This window comes from Mauremys reevesii, linkage group 25 (genome assembly GCF_016161935.1).
Source record: "Mauremys reevesii isolate NIE-2019 linkage group 25, ASM1616193v1, whole genome shotgun sequence".
NCBI lineage: Eukaryota > Metazoa > Chordata > Testudines > Geoemydidae > Mauremys > Mauremys reevesii.
In genome coordinates this window covers 12578675-12597076 of record NC_052647.1, presented here as the reverse complement: position 1 = coordinate 12597076, position 18402 = coordinate 12578675, and the positions used below count along the sequence as shown (strand labels likewise).

Here is an 18402-nt window from a genome sequence, read left to right as displayed (position 1 = left end):
GGTCGTCACGGCTCCCAGCCATGGGGGGGAGAACAGCAAGGACCCAACCTCGGGTGCATCCCCCCCCCCCGGGGACAAACAGCCGCCCCCCACCAGCAGCTGCTCAGGAAACGTCTCAGGCTGGGGCAAGGGAGGTGGGGAAAGCTGCGGGGCGAGGGTTGACGCGTGGGGGCAAACGGCTTTTTGACAAAACCGCAAATCTTCACAGGAAAATGTTTTCTGCCAAAATTTCCAGGTTTTCAGTGAAAAATGGAAAACCAGAAAGTTCCAATTTTCTGTTTTAACCTGGTTTTTAAACAAAACCAATCAATTGTTTCAATTTTGCGTGGGGGGGGGGTGACCTCCCAGCCGCTCTCGGCTCAGGACAGCTGCCAGGGCACAAGCGTCACGTCGCTCACACGGCCTCAGCGGAGGGGACAGCTGGATTCTGGCCCAGGGTAAATCCACCCCAGGCGCGCACGCCCAGTTCACACAGCTGGGAGTCTGAGCCTCACCTGTGAACAGGGCCAGAGTCTTTTCTACCTCGTCTCCTAGAACAGCGCATGGGCCATGGCCCCAACACCTCTGTGCTCGGCTTTCGCTGTAGAGTTTCTTTCATTTTACCAGCCTCCAATGAGCCAGGCTTTGCAGGCCTCTCGCTTCCCTCTGCTTCGCAACACGGCTCGGGAGCAGGCCCAGGACGGCCCCCCTCTGGGAAGCTCTCCCCCAGCCCCCGCGTAGTTCTGGGCCTGCCAGTTCGGGTGTGATGGAGCTGGGTCTCGTGCGCCCCCTTGTCCTTCCCTCCCCTAGGCACGCTGGGAAATGCACAACGGAGACAGATTGGACCAAATTCTCTGAAGAGCCCGGAGCCTCATTTCCACGTCCATCTGCGGCCAGATTTCTGGCCGATCCCACTCCCGTGGGCCGAGCACTTTTGGACACCTGACCCCTTGTTATGGTTCCTCAACAGGAGCCGAGTTCCCTTGAAAATTCAGCCCCGGTCCCAGAATCCTAGGACTGGCAGGGACCTCGGGAGGCATCTAGTCCAGTCCCCTGCACTCCTAGTAGGGCTAAGGATTCTCTAGCTCATCCCTGACAGGTGGGTGTGTGTCCTCCTGCTCTTAAAAATCCCCAATGGCGGAGATTCCACAACCTCCCTGAGCAATTTACTCCAGATCTTAACCAATGACGGTAGGTGCTGGGCCCTTGTCAGCCTGGTCCTGAGCTCTGCAAAGCCCAGGCTAGCGGAGCTCCCGGGAAGCACCAGCGATGTCGGTGGGGAAACCACCAGGCCCACACATGGATGGAGCCAAAGCAAAAGGCTGCGGAACGGATGCCAAGCCCAGAATCGTGCGGATTAGAACAAGGGAGAGATTTGTGAGGCTCACGGTTGTTCCGATCTCCCACAGTCCAAGCCGGAGTGTTGCTATTTACTCGTTAGCTGCGACCAGGGTGTGCTCCCAACCCTGGCGGGGTTAACGGAAAGGCCAACGCACCGGGCATTGGACCTGGGACCGCCAGGATTAAAAGCCTGAGCTCCTAGCGCCTGCCCTAAAGAATCAGGAGTCCCCTAGCGCCTGCGGCTTACAGAGAGGGGGGCACGTGACACGCATTCGCCAGCGAGTTACATCCAGCCTATTATACAACATCATAAATCATCCCGTCATAAAGCACGAACCCCCTGGACTCTGTATCCCGCATTGGCCTCAGTGCCCTGCATGTCAGAAGCTTTTCAGTCAATTCAGCCCAGCACTTGAGCATTCATTTGGCTTTAATTTTGACTTCAGTGGCGTTAAACCCATTATTAAAGTCAGCCACAAGCCCAACTGCTTTGCTGAATCGGAGCCTTAATAGTTAGCAGGAGCAACAGCACCACCAAGCAGCTGAAATAAAAACAGCATAAACAGGAATCCCAAGGCTGGATCAGACCCACGGTCCCCTCAACCAGCGTCCCCATCTCCTACAGTGCCCAGTCCAGGTGCTGGACAGGCAGGTATAAGAACCACACCCACCCCAGTAGTAGATGTGGGATAATCTGCTCCTGGTGTCTACTAGTTAGATTGGCTTAAACCCTGAAGCACAAGGTTCAAAATCCCTCCCAAAATCTGTATAACTCGTTAGGAGAACTCTGGACACTCTTGCTAGCCATATAAATGTCCAGTTCCCCTTTGAATCTTGCTAATTTTTTTGCCTTCCATGACTTCCAGTGGCAGTGAGTTCCACAGACTAATCACACAGTATGAAAACGCATTTGCTTCCATCAGTTCTGAAGTGGCCATCTCTTAACTGCACATCCCCTGGCCCTGGCGTGATGAGACAAGGGAGACCAGAAACTCCCGCTCTCCTTTCTCTACCCAGGCTTCATTTTATGTACCGACCTCACTTCATCGCCTTTCCGAGGTCAACACTTCTAAGCTTTCCACTCGCTTTTCACAGGGGGGGTTTTCTGTGCAAAAGCAGGGACCAGTCTGTTCTCAGGGGTTTCACTGTTTGGAGACGTTCATCGGCAGAACAAACCAAGCCCATAGTCACTGGCCAGAGACAGGAAAATAATGCCCCTGAGATGGGTTTCTCTAGCAATAACGACTGCATCCAGCCACGGAACATCTGAGTTCACTGCCTCTAGGCTTCCTATTAAGGCCCCGATACGGCAAAGACCTTGACTTTAAGCACATGCTTAAGTGCTGTGTTGAACAGAGATGGGATTGCTCATGGGTAAAGCTCCTGGAAGCAGCTAAGCCCCTAAGTCACTTAGGTCTGGCTCCGCTACAGTGTTTAGGCATCTAACACCCATTGATTTCAAGACTCCTTTTGCCGTTTGCAAACCACTGAGACAGGATTGACCCAGCTGTGAATGGGAGAGGCCTGGCTTTATATCTCCCGGGAGAAACCAACATGTCACATCAAAACTCAAAACGGACGCACGAGTAGAGTCTTGCCATACACAGCGACAAGAAGCCAGTTTTATTCTAAAGTGCAACCATCACATTCACTCCTGAATGAAAGCCAAAAAACCCAACAACACCCGATCATCTTAAACCACATCTCTTCCCTGCATTGTCACCACGTTGGAGTGTTTGAACATTGGTACCAGAAAGGAGAAAACGTGGCAATTTTCATCCAAGTTCACAACTTGGCACATAAAGTTTTTGTGTGTGTGTGTGTGTGTGTGTGTGTAAACAGTGCCATACTGCAAAAATAAATACATTATTTACACATATAAATATATCGAGATAATCATTTTGTACAAGAATGCCCCATAGGTACCATTTTAAGTAACAAGCTAATTGAGAATTGAATAAGTTTCTGAAATGCATAACAAGCTAACGAAGGAGATAATCTCTCTATTCAAAAAGTGCAACCCTTACTAAGTTTAGTGCAACAAAATAAATGAGGTTCCATATTAATTATCCCCAACTCACTTGTTGTTATTTAGTTTTTTAAATTAGCAAATATAAAAGCTTTGAAGCCTGAGCCCTGCAAATGTACAAGTCTTAGTGTCTCTCCTTGGAAAGACATCAGCACGTTAACAGGAAAGCTCTTCATTGGGGTCCATGAACGAATATTGATCTAAAACATTCTTAACCCCTTAACAATGCTTCATTTCATTTTGAGCGGGGGTTTTAAGCATTGCCAGAATCTACATGTTCAGCTCATGTCCATAGCAGCGATTGTTGCTGCCACAGGTGCAAGTTACTATCTGAATGGAGCTAATATTCTATTTTCTTTAACATCCAGAATTATCTCAATTTCTTCTGGAGTCTGCGTTTGCCCCATAACAAGGCCTGCTAGAGAGAGCCTCGCTGCAGCCATCTGTTCTACAGTCAAGACAGGTTAGACCCAGGGCGTAGCACTGGTATCCTGGGGTCTGAACAAGCAGCCACCACACTCACACCCACCAGGCGAGCCAGGAGCAAGCTTAAGATTCAAACTCTTATTTTCCCACCCCTCATTCAAGCTCTGTAACAACTTCGCCTGTGCAAAAACCTGGGTTCATTTTCCCGAGTTGCCGCGCAAAGCAAAGGCAGGAGCGGACGTTCATTTTACAGAACAGCACGAGAGGGAGGGGGAAAAGCAGCAACTGGTCCTAAAGGCAACTGGACTGAGCCAACGCTTCTCGCATCCCTCCGCTCAGCCCGCAGGGCAGCGCTGGGCCCCTGCTCACTCCAGCAGGTACCAGAGCCGCTCTCCGGCTAACAGCAAAGAGCCCTTGCTTGAGATTTAAGGAAGTCGTCGCATTTTCTAGAAAATAAAACAAAAGGCGCCTAATTCAATGATGCCCTTTAAAGCTACGGTTACTACGATCATTCCCCCGCTGGAGCTGCAGGGGGGAGAAGGCTGGATCAGAGGCAGGCCTCCATCGTCACACTGAAGTGTGGGTATTATAGTGGCATGAGAAGACCCCGAGTGAGCCTGGGGCCCTGCTGGGCCGGGTGCTGGACAAACACAGGGCAAGAGACACTCCCGGCCCCAAAGAGCAGGAAACAGAGGCCTCGAGCAGCAACTCACCGGAGCTCAGTGCAGAGCCAGTGCCGCGGCTGGAACCCAGAGCTCCTGACTCGCCAGCCAGGGCGGGATCCACTGGAGCACCCAGCACCCAGCTGACTCTTGGTAAAGATGCACTGAGAGTGCAGAGACAGAGGTACAGGACAGATACATTTCAGAGCAGCCAACCTCCAAAATATTTGAGACCAGGCCAGAGTGGGGAGCTGGGGGAAGGGGGGGCGACAAATCACTCTGGAGCCAGTGCTACTGGGAGAGCTGGTTGCACTTCCTACAATCAGCCACTTCCCTCTTGCTAATTTGAGCCCCCAGCCTGTCCCGTCTCTTTTCAACTCTGTCACTTTGCTAACCGAATGCAGGCGAACGCTGCAGCAGAGAGACAAGCCAGTGACAAGGAAAGGAGGCTGGTAACATGATCAAATACCCGCTGCGTGAGCCAGCTTCTGGCTGCAGACAGGTCCCCTGTGTCAGGTCAGGTGTGAGCAGTTTGACTTGAAGGCAGTTCTTTCCTGCCTCACAACACGCATCCAGCGCAGGACTCCTCTCCTCCAGCAGGGCCAGGGAGGGAGACACATGCCCCCCCCCCCCCAGTACAGAGAGGAGGAGAATGTTTCTACTGCAAAATAACTTCTTGTGGCAAAATAATCCCTATTTTCCAGGGGAACATATCTCCAGTAGGGGAAACTGAATATGTGGGAAGAGGCAGCACAAGGCTCCTGGCTTACATGGGACAAGAGGCCCCAGATTTTGTTCTGACTCCCTGCAGAAGAGTAAATTTCACCCTCTAAGCACCAGCTAACTTCACTGTAACCCCGAACTGATACATTGAAACAATTCGCTCCTTCCATTCCCCTTCACTAGTGTGAACAATTTCACGGGATCAAGTCTGTGGCTTCCACTGCCCAGCCTGCCCGAGCAAAGGCTCTGGAAGAGGTGGGGGGAGGGATGTTATGATTCAGCCAAAGCTGCTCCTTTTTTAAACATAAATAAATCAAATGGGAATGACCTTTTCCCGGTTCTCTGCTGGGCCGCGGCCATGCGCAGTCTGTCTCCACAGTTCGCGCAGCGGGAGTAAGGTTTGCCACTTTTCTTCGGGATATTCCAGCAGCGGAAGCAGCGTATCCTGTACTTTTTGTACCTGCGGAGGGGCGGGGGGGAATCCGTTGGTTCAGATAAATACATTTTTAGCCAAAAGTGGAACAATCCTTTTATTTCCCCTTAGTCTTTTGAAATGTTTCCTCTGCTTAGAAGGGGGATATTTAGGGTGGAATTTATTTAGGGAAATGGCTTGGGCCAAGAATTTTGGAAATGGGGATCAGATTCTCAAAGGTGTTTAGGTGCCTTGAAATCGAGAGGAGTTAGTCACCTTTGAGAATCTGGGCCTGGGTTCAGCTCCTAAATCCATGTTTAGTGGCCTTGCCAGCCCCAAGGGTTCAAAAACCATGAGGCAGCGACCCTCAAAAAAATCAAGGGGTTTGCTTAGAAACCAAACCAAAAAATAATGAAATGTTGATTTCTTTGTCATTGCAGTCTGGCCTCAGAGCCTTCATATGGTCGCCGAGGGTCGTGTTTTCAGCTCTGTGACCATTGTTCAAAGTTTCAAGCTTTTTTCTGAACCATTTTTCAAAAATTAAAGCTCGGTGTTTTGGGTAATCACAGGACTCTGGGAGCTGGAGCTTCCAGAAAAACGCCAATTATTGCAGGATTCCCAGTAAGACCACGAGAGCCGGCAATATTGATTTAGACACCTAAATAAGGGCATGGCATCACTGCCATCTTACGCCAGGCACCTACCCGGTTTTAACCCAAGCGTGGCTTAATTTTTCAAAACGGCTGCATCAGTGGGAACTGCTGAGTGCTCAGATCGTGGAAACAAGCTGCTTGTTTAGGTGCCTGAATACAGGAATCCAAAAGCCTCCATCCTGCAAACACTCACCCACATATTTAACTTTGCACAGAGCTTGGCCTGGCCCTTTTGTGCACAGTTTCAGAAAGCAACACTGGCAGCACTGTATCCCCGGTACCTGATGCCACAAGCATTGCAGAGTGGGGTGCCGTCCTCAGCAATCCTCCACAGGGGAGTTTTCCTCGTCTGGCAGGAAGCGCAACACTTACCACCTATGGAAAAGAGAAGCGTCAGATGTGGGCTGCGTGCTGGCTTTATGGCACAGTTTCATGGAGTTTAAGCATCATGCACTGAGTGCAGGGGACCTACTGACATCCCTTCCAGCCCTACCCTTCTATGATTAGATCATCTACCCTGACCTCCTACCTGCCACAGGCCATTACATTTCACCCGGTTATTTACCCCGGTATTGCTAAAACACCTCCCCGGTCTGGCTATAAAGACCTCACGAGATGAAGAACCCACCACTTCCCTTGGTAGCTTTTTTCCCATGGTGAGTCACCCTCACCGTTAAAAATTGGTGCCCAATTTCTGATGTGCCTTATGTCACAGCAAGACAAAGCAACAGCTGTGGGTGTATTAAAACCACAATCCCCAGGTATTGGAAAACGAGGAAAGGGCTTTGAGATCTATTTCCTTTCTGGTGGATAAATAGGATTTTAGTGTGTGGTGTGGTGGAAAAAAAGAAAAAGGAAGTCGCAATAGGCACGGTACTGTTGCAGCTTTATTTTGTCATAGCTTTTCTTATCAACTGTGTCTCCAAAACTAATCCTAGAATTAAATAACACAATGACCAAAGCAGTGTCCAGCCAGACAAGTACGTGTTATGCTTACGACCATGAGCACTGCCTGGTGAAGTTAAGGGCACTGCTCACAGAAGTGCCACCCCGGTGGTAAGTACGTGTGAGAGGAAGCACTTCAGTTATAAAAGCCCAGATCCTCAGTTGGTGTAAATCAGCAGGGGACACCTCAGGAGGTCGTGGAAGCTCCTTCACCGGCAGTTTCAAAAGGAGGCTGGAGCCACCTGTCTTGGATGGTTTAGACTCAACAAATCCTGCATCTTGGCAGGGGTGAGACTAGATGACCCTTGTGCTCCCTTCTAAGCCTGTGGTTCTGTGAGTCTACGGCTGCTCCTTGGAGCGCTGTCTGATTTCCACCAGCTAGGCTCTGGCTAGAGAGGAATTGAAGTGGAGTACAGATCTTAAGCTGGTCTCCACACAGGACTGAATTTCTCCCAGCAATGGGAGACTCAGGCCCCATATAGGTATTTATAGCTGCCCCAATTGTTTCCCAGTGTTACCATTTGATAGTAACGGTTTTTGTTTCTGAAAAGCAACATACTCTGGACAGAGAGGGAGCCTTGATCCTCCTCAGAACTGCTGGCTCTGCAGAATTCTCTTGTTAAAGAGACGTGACTTGGATTTGGGTTACGGCTTCTTTTCCCACACGTTGCACTGCAGACAGATTAGATGAGACAAATCTTACCAGGTTGTGACATTACAAACAAAACAAAGAGCAAAAACCAGTGGATCAGCATTAAAAAAATCTTCCTCCCAACCAACAACAATTAGCTACCGAGGGTCAGATTTTTCATCCCTCTGCTTGTTGGGCAATCACGGATACCCAGCAAAGTGGGCACAAAATGCTCCCAGGTCAGCCTGTCGTGTTTCACAGCTTCTTTCTACTGGTGTCAATGAGAGTTCAAGGTGCAGGACAGAGCAGCTGCCATAGTGGATCCGACCTACGGGCCGCCTAGTCAGGGGACAGCACAATGGATTCAGAGATTATCAAACCGGAAGGGATTGTTGTGATCAATGACCTCCCATACAACACAGGCCTTAGGACTTCCCAACTCACCAGCTCCTTCAGAGAAAGGGCCAAGAAACTCCACAGCAGGCAGATGTGGGGTGATCTTCCCCCCGTGGAGGTCTCATCCCAACCCCTAGTAGTTAGCAATTGATTTAAGACCTAATGCAGGAGGTTTAATGCCCCTTCCAAAATGGTTATTAGCACTAGCGGTTAGAACTCTGCAGAGCCTTGTTATCCACATCACGTCTGATCCCTCTAGGCCTCTGTGACCTCCCGTTGCAATACGTTCCATGGCCTAGTTACACACTGCATTTAAAAAGGATTTCCTGGGCTCTGTTTGAATTTGCCAATTTCTGTTTTCCTTGAATGTGACAACAGCAAATCAGGCCCCAACTGTCTAAGGACTGAGGGGGAGTTTTTCAAAAATACCTGAAGGGATTTAGGCACAAACGTCCCTTTCAAAAGTCAATGGAACGTGTGCTCCTAAAACACTTAGGTGGCTAAAAAACACCTCCCCCTCAATACCTGTCCAAATGTGAATTTTCAACATTTCCATATATCTCTCCAGGCTAAAGAAGGCTGAAACAGAACCAAAGTGAAGTCTTTTTTCTTCTGCTCTGTAACTTTAAAAGGCATTTGGTGGTTGCCATGTATTTTGACAGACACGTTAGCGAGTGGGAGACGGCCAGGCTGTAGTACGAGATATTACAGGAAGAGACAGTAAACCTCATGCTCCAGGGCTTAAACCAGAGACTTCAAGTGGGGAGCAGATTGTCCCACAGCTGCTACTGCAGGGCTCTTACGCCTGCCTTTGAAAGAGCTGGGGCTGGCCACTGACAGAGGCTGGATCCTGGACTAGATGGGTGTCAGGGCTGAGCCGGTCTGCCAATGCCTCTGGTCCTAAGTCTGTTTCAACTGGCTGCAGTTTAAAGTGCCAGAGAACAAACGATCCCCCCCGCACTCCCTCCCAATCCGATCATTATATGAGCGGAAAGCACTAGTGGAGAGACAATGGAGCCGGGGATGGGGAAATGACATAACTTGTGTTATGATTACACACTGTCACAAATCCCGGCTCAGTATCTCCGCCCCCCCCTGCAGAAAGGGGATCCCTACACAGAGCTCTGTACAGTCCCCCAGTATCCCAAGGCTTGGGGGGGGGAAGCTTGGAGGAGAGATGGCAGGAGTTGGGGCTGGCGGTTCCTTTAGCACCTGGAGAAGACACAGACACATACATGATAAACAATCATAAAGCAGGGACCCTGCCCTCTTTGGTGTGATTCACACTTTCCTGTTGCTTTCAGCACGCAGATAGCACAGTGACAGGCACGCCACAACACGTGTGATTGGAGAGCTCCATAGGTGGGGGGGTGCATGGGGCTGGATGGCTAAATAATGGGTGTACACGGGGATAGATGGGGGGGGTATGAGGAGAGAGCGAGAGAGAGAGAGAGATGAGATGAGAGATAGAGAGAGCGGGGGTATGTGGATAGATAGATAGATAGATAGAGGGGGGTGTATGGGGGTAGATAGATAGATAGATAGATAGATAGATAGAGGGGGTGGATGGGGATCGATCGATCATGGGCGTGTTTGGTAAGTGGATGGATGGATACATACTGGGTGTGCATAGGGGTAGCAGGCAAGCCAGCTCTGGGTGCCTATGGGGGTAGTTTAGACAGACAGAAAAGTCAGGTCTCCCTTAGCAGAGGGCGCGGGACCGGTGCCCACGCTGTGCCAGGAGCCCCGTACCTGCTGTACTGGGGGCGGATGAGGAGCTGGTACCCATCGGAGCTGCCTTGGCAAAGACACAGGCGCATGCAGAGGGTCACCCCCTGGAAAGAGGGGTCTCGGGCCTCAGCGCTCCGGCTGGGTGCGGGCTGCTTGCGGGGCTTTCTCCTCCTGCAGCCCGGCTCAGGCTGGCTGGGGCCGCCGGCCCCTGGCTCCCAGCTCCGCCCCTCCTGCCCTGCTGCCCCGGCCTCTCTGGAAGCGCTGCCGTTGCAGTCTATGGGGAGGAGGCAGGGGGACGTCGTTTGGGGCCCTGCCCTAGTCTCGGGGGGGCTGGCGGGGGCCGCCGCGCCCGACACCAGATGAGAACAGTGCAGGCTGATGAGACTCAGGGTGTCCATGGGGCTGCAGGTGCCCAGGGAAGCGAGGGGGCTGGCCCCGGGCTGCGGCTGCGGGGCGCTGCGCCCTGGGCGCACGGCTGGCCCCGGCGGCGGCTGCTGGTGCTGCGCCCTGGGCGCACGGCTCGGCTCCTCGTGCCCCCCCGGCGCCTGGGGCAGCCGCTGGGCGGACTCCTGCAGGAAGCTCAGGGCGCTGCTGTCCGGAACCTGCAGGCAGCAGGCCATGCTGGGGGAGGGCTCCGGGCGGGGGCGCCCCGCGGGCCTGGGGGAGGAGAGCACAGGGGCGTTAGGGGGGCGGAGCACCAAGGGGACCGCGGGAGAGGGGGCAGGGGCCCGGGGCAGCTCCCCACTCACCCCCCTTTGGGCAGCTCCCCCCCCGCGCGGGTCCTGATCCCCTCCCCTGGGGCACCTCCCCCCCGGGGCCTGATCCCCTCCCCCTCCCCCTCCCCCGGGGCAGCTCCCCACCCCACTCACCCCCTTTGGGCAGCTCCCGCGCGGGTCCTGATCCTCCTGGGGCACCTCCCCCGGGGCCTGATCCTCCCCTCCCCGGGGCAGCTCCCCACCCCACTCACCCCCTTTGGGCAGCTCCCCGCGCGGGTCCTGATCCTCCTCCCCGCTCTCCACACAGCCCTCGTGGGCACCTCCCCCGGGGCCTGATCCTCCTCCCCTCCCCGGGGCAGCTCCCACCCCACTCACCCCCTTTGGGCAGCTCCCCGCGCGGATCCTGATCCTCCCCTCCCCTGGGGCATCTCGCCCACCCCGGGCCTGATCGCCCTCCCCGCTCTCCACACACCCCTCGTGGGCACCTCCCCGGGGCCTGATCCCCTGGGGCATCTCCCCACCCGGGGCAGCTCCCCACACCCCTTTGGGCAGCTCCCCACGCGGGTCTTGATCCCCTCCTCCCCGCTCTCCACACAGCCCTCGTGGGCACCTCCCCTCCCCGGGGCATCCTCCCCGGGGCAGCTCCCCACTCACCCCGGGGCAGCTCCTCGCCCGGAGCAGCACCCCTCCCCTCCTTCTCCCCCAGGGCAGCCCCCACCCATCCCCAGGGGCGGCCCCCAGCAGCTCCCCACCTCCCCTCAGCCCCCAGGCTCAGCTCCCCACTGCCCTGCCCCCTCCCCCCGCCTGGGTGCCGCCGGCCCCGGGATCCCGCCCGCAGCCCCCGGCCAATGACAGCTGGAGGCTGCGGCTCGCGAGCTGCCCGCCCAAACCAGCCCCGGAGCTCGCGCCCGGCTCGAGGGCAAGTGCGTGGGGCTGATCCGGATCCTCCCCTCCCACCCCGGGGCAAGTGCGTGGGGCTGATCCGGATCCTCCCCTCCCACCCCGGGGCAAGTGCGTGGGGCTGATCCGGATCCTCCCCTCCCACCCCGGGGCAAGTGCGTGGGGCTGATCCGGATCCTCCTCCCACCCGGGGCAAATGCGTGGGGCTGATCCGGATCCTCCCCTCCCCCCCCGGGGCAAGTGCGTGGGGCTGATCCGGATCCTCCCTTCCTACCCCGGGGCAAGTGCGTGGGGCTGATCCGGATCCTCCCTTCCTACCCCGGGGCAAGTGCGTGGGGCTGATCCGGATCCTCCCCTCCCACCCCCCGGGGCAAGTCCGTGGGGCTGATCCGGATCCTCCTCTCTCCCCCGGGGCAAGTGCGTGGGGCTGATCCGGATCCTCCTCTCCCGCCCCGGGGCAAGTCCGTGGGGCTGATCCGGATCCTCCTCTCTCCCCCGGGGCAAGTGCGTGGGGCTGATCCGGATCCTCCCCTCCGCCCCGGGGCAAGTGCGTGGGGCTGATCCGGATCCTCCCCTCCCGCCCCCCAGGGGCAAGTGCGTGGGGCTGATCCGGATTCCCTCCCTACGGGCAGGTGCATTTGGAGGAATCGGATCTCCCCTCGGGGGGGGGGGGGTGGCGTATGCATGGAGCTGATCCCGATTCCTCGTCTCTTCCCCCGCTCCCCCAGGGCAGGTCCATGGGGCCGATCCGGATCCCCCCCAGCGCTGACCTGGCTGCCCCTCCCGGGCTGGCCGGGCCCGGGGCTGGGCTGCCGGGCTCCGGCTCCAGGCAGGGCGGGAAGAGCAGCTGCTGCAGGAGGGAGAAGTCGGGGGGGTGCCCGTCCAGGAACAGCTCCCCCTCCATGCGCGGGGCCGGCAGCCTCGCTGCGGGGAGCGGCCGGAGCAAGGGCCCGGCCCCAGCTGGGGGGCGGGGGGTGACTTAACCGGACACACCTGGGCAGCCGGGGCCTCGCCCTATAAGAGCCTGGAGGGCCGGGGCCGGGCGGCTGCAGCAGGAGGGAGGGAGTCTGGCCGGTGCAGGGGGTTGTCTCGCTGTGCTGGTACTGGGGCGGGGAGGGATTGTTTGATGTCCACCTGCCCCAGCAGTGGGGTGTCTGCCCCCTCTGGCTCTGCCAAGCCCTGGGGCGGCTGAGGACCCCCGAGCGGCTCCCTCAGGAGCTCTCAGCCCAGTCGGGCTGGGGGAGACACAGACACCCCCCCTTTGCCCTGGCTGTGGATGGTGAGCACCACCTGGGGTGATTCTCCCCCCCCCCCGCCCCGTCAGTGGGGCAGCCCCAGATGCAACCTGATACGTGAGTGAATGCATCGTGGGACCCACAGCTGTGAGCGTGGGGTGGGGTGGAGACACACACCCCCCCCCACTGCTGTGGTTATGCCAAGGGTGCATTTGCTCAGATTTCCCTCCCCTGCCACTCTGGTCTGTGCAGGGGGGCAGACTAGGTGCTCCCAGGCCCCCCTTCTGGCCTGGGGATCTGTGCATGCAGCCACGGCCTGGCTGGGCCTGGGAGCCCCTCGGGTGCATGGTGCTGCACGTGGCAGGCAGAGTGGCTGGATGGTCCAGAGGCTACAGCAATGGAGCTGGGGCTTGGTTTAATCCCTGGCTGGGCCAGTGCTGCCTCTACCTGGGTGGGCGGGTCCCCATTCCCCATCCTGGCTCGGGGGAGATCTTTGGGAGTGGGTCTGTGCTGCACCCAGCACGATGGGCTCAACGGACCTACTGGAATACCCCCAATGAACAAGCCTGGGGGAAGAGCTGCCCTGGGGCTGGGTTTCGTGTCTCCCCCAGTCTCTTGGGCCTGGATGTGGCAGAGCTGGGCAGGTGAATCCCCCAGGCCTGGCTCCGGCATCCCATCCCGTGCCGGGGCGCCCTAGCAGGCTGAGGACCTGGCAGCAGTCGTGGGACTCGGCTCGGTTCCTGCTGGCTGAGTGCCCTTGGGCTCAGGAATCCAGACCCTCCATGGAGTGAGTGTGTCGGGTCTCCGGCCACCTGCCCTCAGCCGTCCTACCACTGCCAAACCATGCAGGGTGCTCCCTGCCCAGACAGGAGACCAGCCACGGAGCTACTGTGGGGCTGGAACGTTCCCACTTCCCCAGGCAGGAGACAGTGACACTGCAGATGCCACCAAAGCTAAAAGGCTTGAGGTCAGACACCCCCCAATGACTTGCTAAGCTGCTGTGGCTGCTCCCAGCCCTCCCCCAGTGGGGGCTGGGGGTGAGGATGGTGCAGAGAAACCCACTTGACCAGTTGTGCACATCTCATGGGAGGATGGAGGCTGTTCCAAAGGGCAGGGGCACGGCCCCAGCAGTACAATGCAGCCACCTCTGGGGTGGGACACAACAGCTCTTTGTCAGCCAGAGAGCAACAGTTTAGCAGAGGGGTGTGAGCGTGTCTGGGGACAGATGCAGTCTCTTTGCAGAAAGGTAGAATAGTCAGCACCTGGACAGGCATTTGGCTGGCAAAGCTGGTTCCTGGCTTTCAATGGGATCCAGCCCCCAGGATGCTGGGGCTCCCCCTAAGCACCCCACTCAGTCTAGCACCGATTCCAGGGGAGAAGCGCAGCAGCCAGCTGTCCTGGGGCTCAGCCCAGCCGGCTCCTGTGTGTCGTGGGAAGACACCTGCTAGGAGCGTGTGTAATCTGGTAACCCCCTCGCCTTCCCTGGCTGATGTTCAGCCCCCTCCCGTGCTCCATGGTGGGCTGCAGAAGGGTTTGGGTTCTGCCCCTCAGCCTGCAGTGCTGGCACCAGCGAGGGGTAAATCTTGTACCACTGACCCTCCGGCCGGCTGTAACTAGTGCTTGGCTCCAGCTGGAGCGCGAGCGGCTCTCTGCTCCCTGCAGTGCCCCTGCAGACAGTCCCGGTGCGGGGGCCGGGGAAGAGAGCAGCCGCGTGTTGTACAAACGTGAGCTTTAATAACCGAATGTGGCCCCGATCCTGAGGTTCCAGCGTGACACAGGCTGAGCGACTGTGACCAGCCCAGAGAACATGCGGCTTCGGTCCCTGCCGTCCCCGGCAAGTGACACAGGGAACGCACCAAGGCCCCAATGTACATTAAAACATGCCATGAGGCACCGACCGCCAGGCAGGGAGAAGGCAGAGTCCCCCCACTTCCTCTCCCCCAGATGGGCTGTGGGGTTTGTTAACCAACACCAATAAACACCCGTTCCCTGGACACAACAGGTAGGGCTGTTGTACGGCCCCCTCTCCTCCTCCGTCCCACGTCGCCTCTGGGGCTGTGAGCACAGGTGCTGGGGAGGGGGTGGCAGAGCTGGGATGGATTTTTGGTGTGTGGGGGGGTTAGTCTAGCATCTTTGCTGCTGCCATCTTCCTCCTCTCACCCTCCAAGGCCTGCAGGAAGTTCAGCGCTTCATCTTAGGCCTAATAAACAACCCCTCCCCCCACCTCTCCATGTCACCAGCAGGCCCCTGGGGGAGCCTTCTCCGACCAGCCCCCCTTGCTTTGGGCTCTATAAGGCCCAGCCCCAGAGCCGCGGGCAGCCCAGAGACTCCTCCAGCCTTCAGTGGGGCTTGGGAACATGGCCATCCACGTAGAAGTTCCTGGTGATTTTGGGCAGGGTGAACTCTGCCCCCTCCAGCTCTTTGGTGAGGATGATCTGACAGCCGAGCCGGGAGTTCTCCTGCAGCTGTGGGGCCAGGTCCAGCATGTCTTCCTCCCTAGGGAGCCGGAGAAGCAAGGGTGAGTCCACAGGGCAGGGGGGCGTTAGCTGGTGGGCAGCGTTTTCCAGGCTGAACGCAGGCGACTGTTTCACTGAAATGCAGCTGCTGCTGGGGGGGAGGGCAGCAGCTGAACAGCCCCCACGCAGTATTGCCAAGGGAAAGAACAGGCTTGGGGCTAAAACACTGGGCCCCAGGAGCCCTGGGTTCGAGTCACAGCTTTGGCAATGCTTGTGGTGAGGGGGGGGGGGGGGGGAGGCACTTAATGGCTCTGGGCCTCAGTTTCCCTCACCTGTAAAATGGAGAAAATTCTTCATTGGTCTGTTTAGACGGTGAGGGGCAGGGACCCACTGCTGCACCCAGCACAGAGGGGGCTGCTCTCGCTCACCCAGCACAACAGGGGGAGGAACACAGCGTTAGGCTCTCGCAGAGCCCTGCCCTCCTGGTGATGGGGGGGCAGCAGGGCCCAGACACCCAGAGGCCGTTACCTTTCGTCAGGGACAGGCAGCTTGTCCAGCAACTCCTGGCTCACGTAGACGTGGCAGGTGGAGCAAGCCAGGGAGGCTTCGCAGGCGCCTGGGAACACAAGAGCAGAGTCAGGGGCGGACAAGGCCCCTGCAGTGGAGGGGGAGGGGGGCTGAGCTGCCCCCAGGGAGAAGGGGGGGCCCAGCCGTGTGTCTGTACAGTGAGGGCAGACTACGAGTCCCTCACCTCTGACCCTCCCACCGTCAGCTCCCCCCTCCTGCCCCCGGGTCCAGCTCTGGGACACCCTCCAGCAGCCTGACTGCCTCAGTGCCCCCACCCCAAAGGGACCCACGCTGGATTCTTGGGACTCCCTCTCAGCCTCATCCTCGGCTCCTGGGGGGAAACGGAGTCTGGCTACAGGGAGGGACGTGCGGGGACCGAGCTTGACCCCGCCCTGCCCCTTCCCACCTCCCTGCACCATGGCCCCCTCTGGGGACTTGGCAAATCCCCTGAAATGCAGGGGGGGGGAGCACTGAAGAGATTCCAAGGGCTCCCCATGTCACACCAGACGCTGGCAGCTGCCGGGGCCCAGGGGGAGCCTGGCTCCTGCCAGCCCACAGAGCTGTCTGCATCCCTGATCGTCTACCACCCAGCACGGGGCAGGGGAGGGCAGAGCAGCACAGACCTTCCAGTTCGATGTCGTGCCTCTGGGCCAGGCGCAGCACGTCCTCCCCCACGCGCCCCTGCACGGGGATCCGGCGCCCGGAACGGTCAATGAAAACCACGTTCACTCTAGAGGAGGGAAAGGGGGTGTTGGGGAAACACAGTCAGATCCAGTGACCTCCTGCCGCCACTGGAAGACGGGGGCTAGCAGGATTATATAGAGTGAATGGAGCCAGGGCTGCTGACGTGGGTGGGGGGATCAGTTCGCGGGGCACACGCAGCAGACCTCCAAGTCAGGGCAGCCTGCGAGCCAGCTGGAATGGGACCACGCGGCAATCCTGGTGCTTCTCTCTTCCGCCAGGGCGACTGACAGGCATTAGCCACGCGCCAGACACAGCACCTCCCAGCCACAGATTGCACAGTGCGTTTCAGAGCAAGGTCAGGGTCATCCTAGTCACGTCACAGGTGGGGAAACTGAGGCACAGAGCAAGCCAGAGACTTGCCCAAGCAGCAGAGCTGGGAACAGAACCCTGGTCTCCCGAATTCCAGTCCAGCGCTGCACCCACGGGGCCATGCTGCCACTCTTTCAGGGCTGTAGAGCCCCCCCCCAGGACCCCATTCTCTGAGACCCCTACAGAGGGGCAGGGGCAGGATCTGGAAATATCATCCACCTGGTGAGGGAGGCAGGTATGATCCTTGTTTTACTGACCAGGGACAAAGACGGGCAGTGACTTGCCAGAGGTCACACAGGGAGTTGGTGTCAGCCATGGGATTAGAACCCAGGCATCCTGCACCCCAGTGCTGTGCTCAGCCCACTACTGCCCCACGTCCTTCTGGACCATGTCTGGCAGCCTCTGAGAACAGACACCGTCCTGGCTGAGGCGGCAGTGGAAAGCCTCCAATGCGATGGCTGCAAAAAGGGCCTGAGCTTAGTCCCATCTGCGGATCCTGGTACTCACACGTCGCCCGCGGGCTCCGCTGTGCAGCTCTCGCCTTCCGCCTGGAACACCCCTGGGAAAAGTACATTGCAGCTCAGCTAGCGGCAGAGCTCCCTGGGGCCCGTCAGCCCAGCCTGAGTGGGGCAGGAGCTTGAAAGCCCACGGGGCAAACAGTGTCCTGGGACGGTGCCTGCTCATCCCCACCCAGGCCAGGCCTCTGCTGCTGCGGATGTCCCTGGCGGGGCAGGGGGCAGCGGGAGCGATGGGAATGGCAGGTTCGAACAGGCAATGGACAGAATGAGCGGCAGGCTCAGGCCCATGTATACGGCAGCACCATAAATCCCAGCTGGGCCGAGACCTTGGGAAGGTGCCTAAGGGAATTAGGAGCCCAATTCACGCTGAAAGGCAGCGGGAAGTGGGGGGCGTCCCGTAGGCGCCCAGCACCCAGACACGCAGGCTCCCGCAGACCAAACCTCAGCCTTGGCCGCAGCCGGGCGCCGGTGCACACCCCTTCGCACCATTCGCACGAGCACGTGCGCCTTGCACGGGGGCGGCTCACGCCGGTTCACTCGCACCCCGCCAGGGTGAAGGTGACAATGGTGACGTCAGTCTGGCGGGTCTCAGCCCAGTTCGCAGGGTCCCCCCCGGGGTCCCCGTGGCAGCTCCAGCCGGGAGGCCCGAGGCGGGTCAGGCCAGGGCCGAGCCCGCCTCTCCCCGGGGCTCCGCCCGCCCGTGGCCGTGGGGGTCCCACGCGTGGCTCTGCCCGAGCTCGGGGGTGCCCGGCCCCGCCCCACGGACACCGGGGCTGCCCCCGCTCGCTCCCCGGCCCGGCCCCACCTGCCGTGCGGAAGCCCCGCGCCGGGCGGAGCCGCAGCCCCCCGGCCGCCCCCAGCAGCAGCCGCCGAGTCACCATCCCGCCACCGGCCGCCACGGGGGCCGCCATGACAGGCGCCACGTGATCCAGGCGGGGTCAGGGGTCACTGGCTGCTGAGTCCGGGAGACAGGCGGGGGGGCGGGGCCGGGAGGGGGGAGGGGCGGGGGCCAGGGTTATGCGGGGAGGG

At 58.2% G+C, this 18402-nt stretch overlaps 2 protein-coding genes across 2 annotated transcripts; both read right to left on the bottom strand.

The window, feature by feature from the left end:
- Positions 1–2907: 2907 nt before the first annotated feature.
- ZGLP1 (zinc finger GATA like protein 1) lies at positions 2908–12448 on the bottom strand. Its single transcript, XM_039514715.1, has 6 exons — positions 12315–12448; positions 9950–10585; positions 7730–7842; positions 6507–6600; positions 5489–5620; positions 2908–4221 (listed from the first exon to the last, which is right to left on the bottom strand). The coding sequence occupies exons 1-6, from the start codon at positions 12446–12448 to the stop codon at positions 4173–4175; spliced, it is 1158 nt and encodes a 385-aa protein (XP_039370649.1). The 3' UTR covers positions 2908–4172.
- A 1566-nt stretch (positions 12449–14014) lies between these two features.
- FDX2 (ferredoxin 2) lies at positions 14015–18297 on the bottom strand. The gene is made up of 5 exons (XM_039514111.1): positions 18179–18297; positions 17363–17414; positions 16426–16532; positions 15764–15851; positions 14015–15275 (listed from the first exon to the last, which is right to left on the bottom strand). The coding sequence occupies exons 1-5, from the start codon at positions 18282–18284 to the stop codon at positions 15119–15121; spliced, it is 510 nt and encodes a 169-aa protein (XP_039370045.1). The 5' UTR covers positions 18285–18297; the 3' UTR covers positions 14015–15118.
- Between the last annotated feature and the right edge of the window lie 105 nt (positions 18298–18402).

Coding starts and splice junctions, on each gene's coding strand:
- ZGLP1 (XM_039514715.1), bottom strand. CDS start 12,448: ATGGAGGGGGAGCTGTTCCTGGACGGGCACCCCCCCGACTTCTCCCTC. Junction 10,586..12,314: donor AGCCCGGGAGGGGCAGCCAG/GTCAGCGCTGGG, acceptor CTCCTCCCCCAG/GCCCGCGGGGCGCCCCCGCC. Junction 6,601..7,729: donor AGGCTCCCTCTCTGTCCAGA/GTATGTTGCTTT, acceptor TCTTTTCCATAG/GTGGTAAGTGTTGCGCTTCC.
- FDX2 (XM_039514111.1), bottom strand. CDS start 18,284: ATGGCGGCCCCCGTGGCGGCCGGTGGCGGGATGGTGACTCGGCGGCTG. Junction 16,533..17,362: donor GCGGAGCCCGCGGGCGACGT/GTGAGTACCAGG, acceptor TCCCTCCTCTAG/AGTGAACGTGGTTTTCATTG. Junction 15,276..15,763: donor CTGCCTGTCCCTGACGAAAG/GTAACGGCCTCT, acceptor CCGGCTCCCTAG/GGAGGAAGACATGCTGGACC.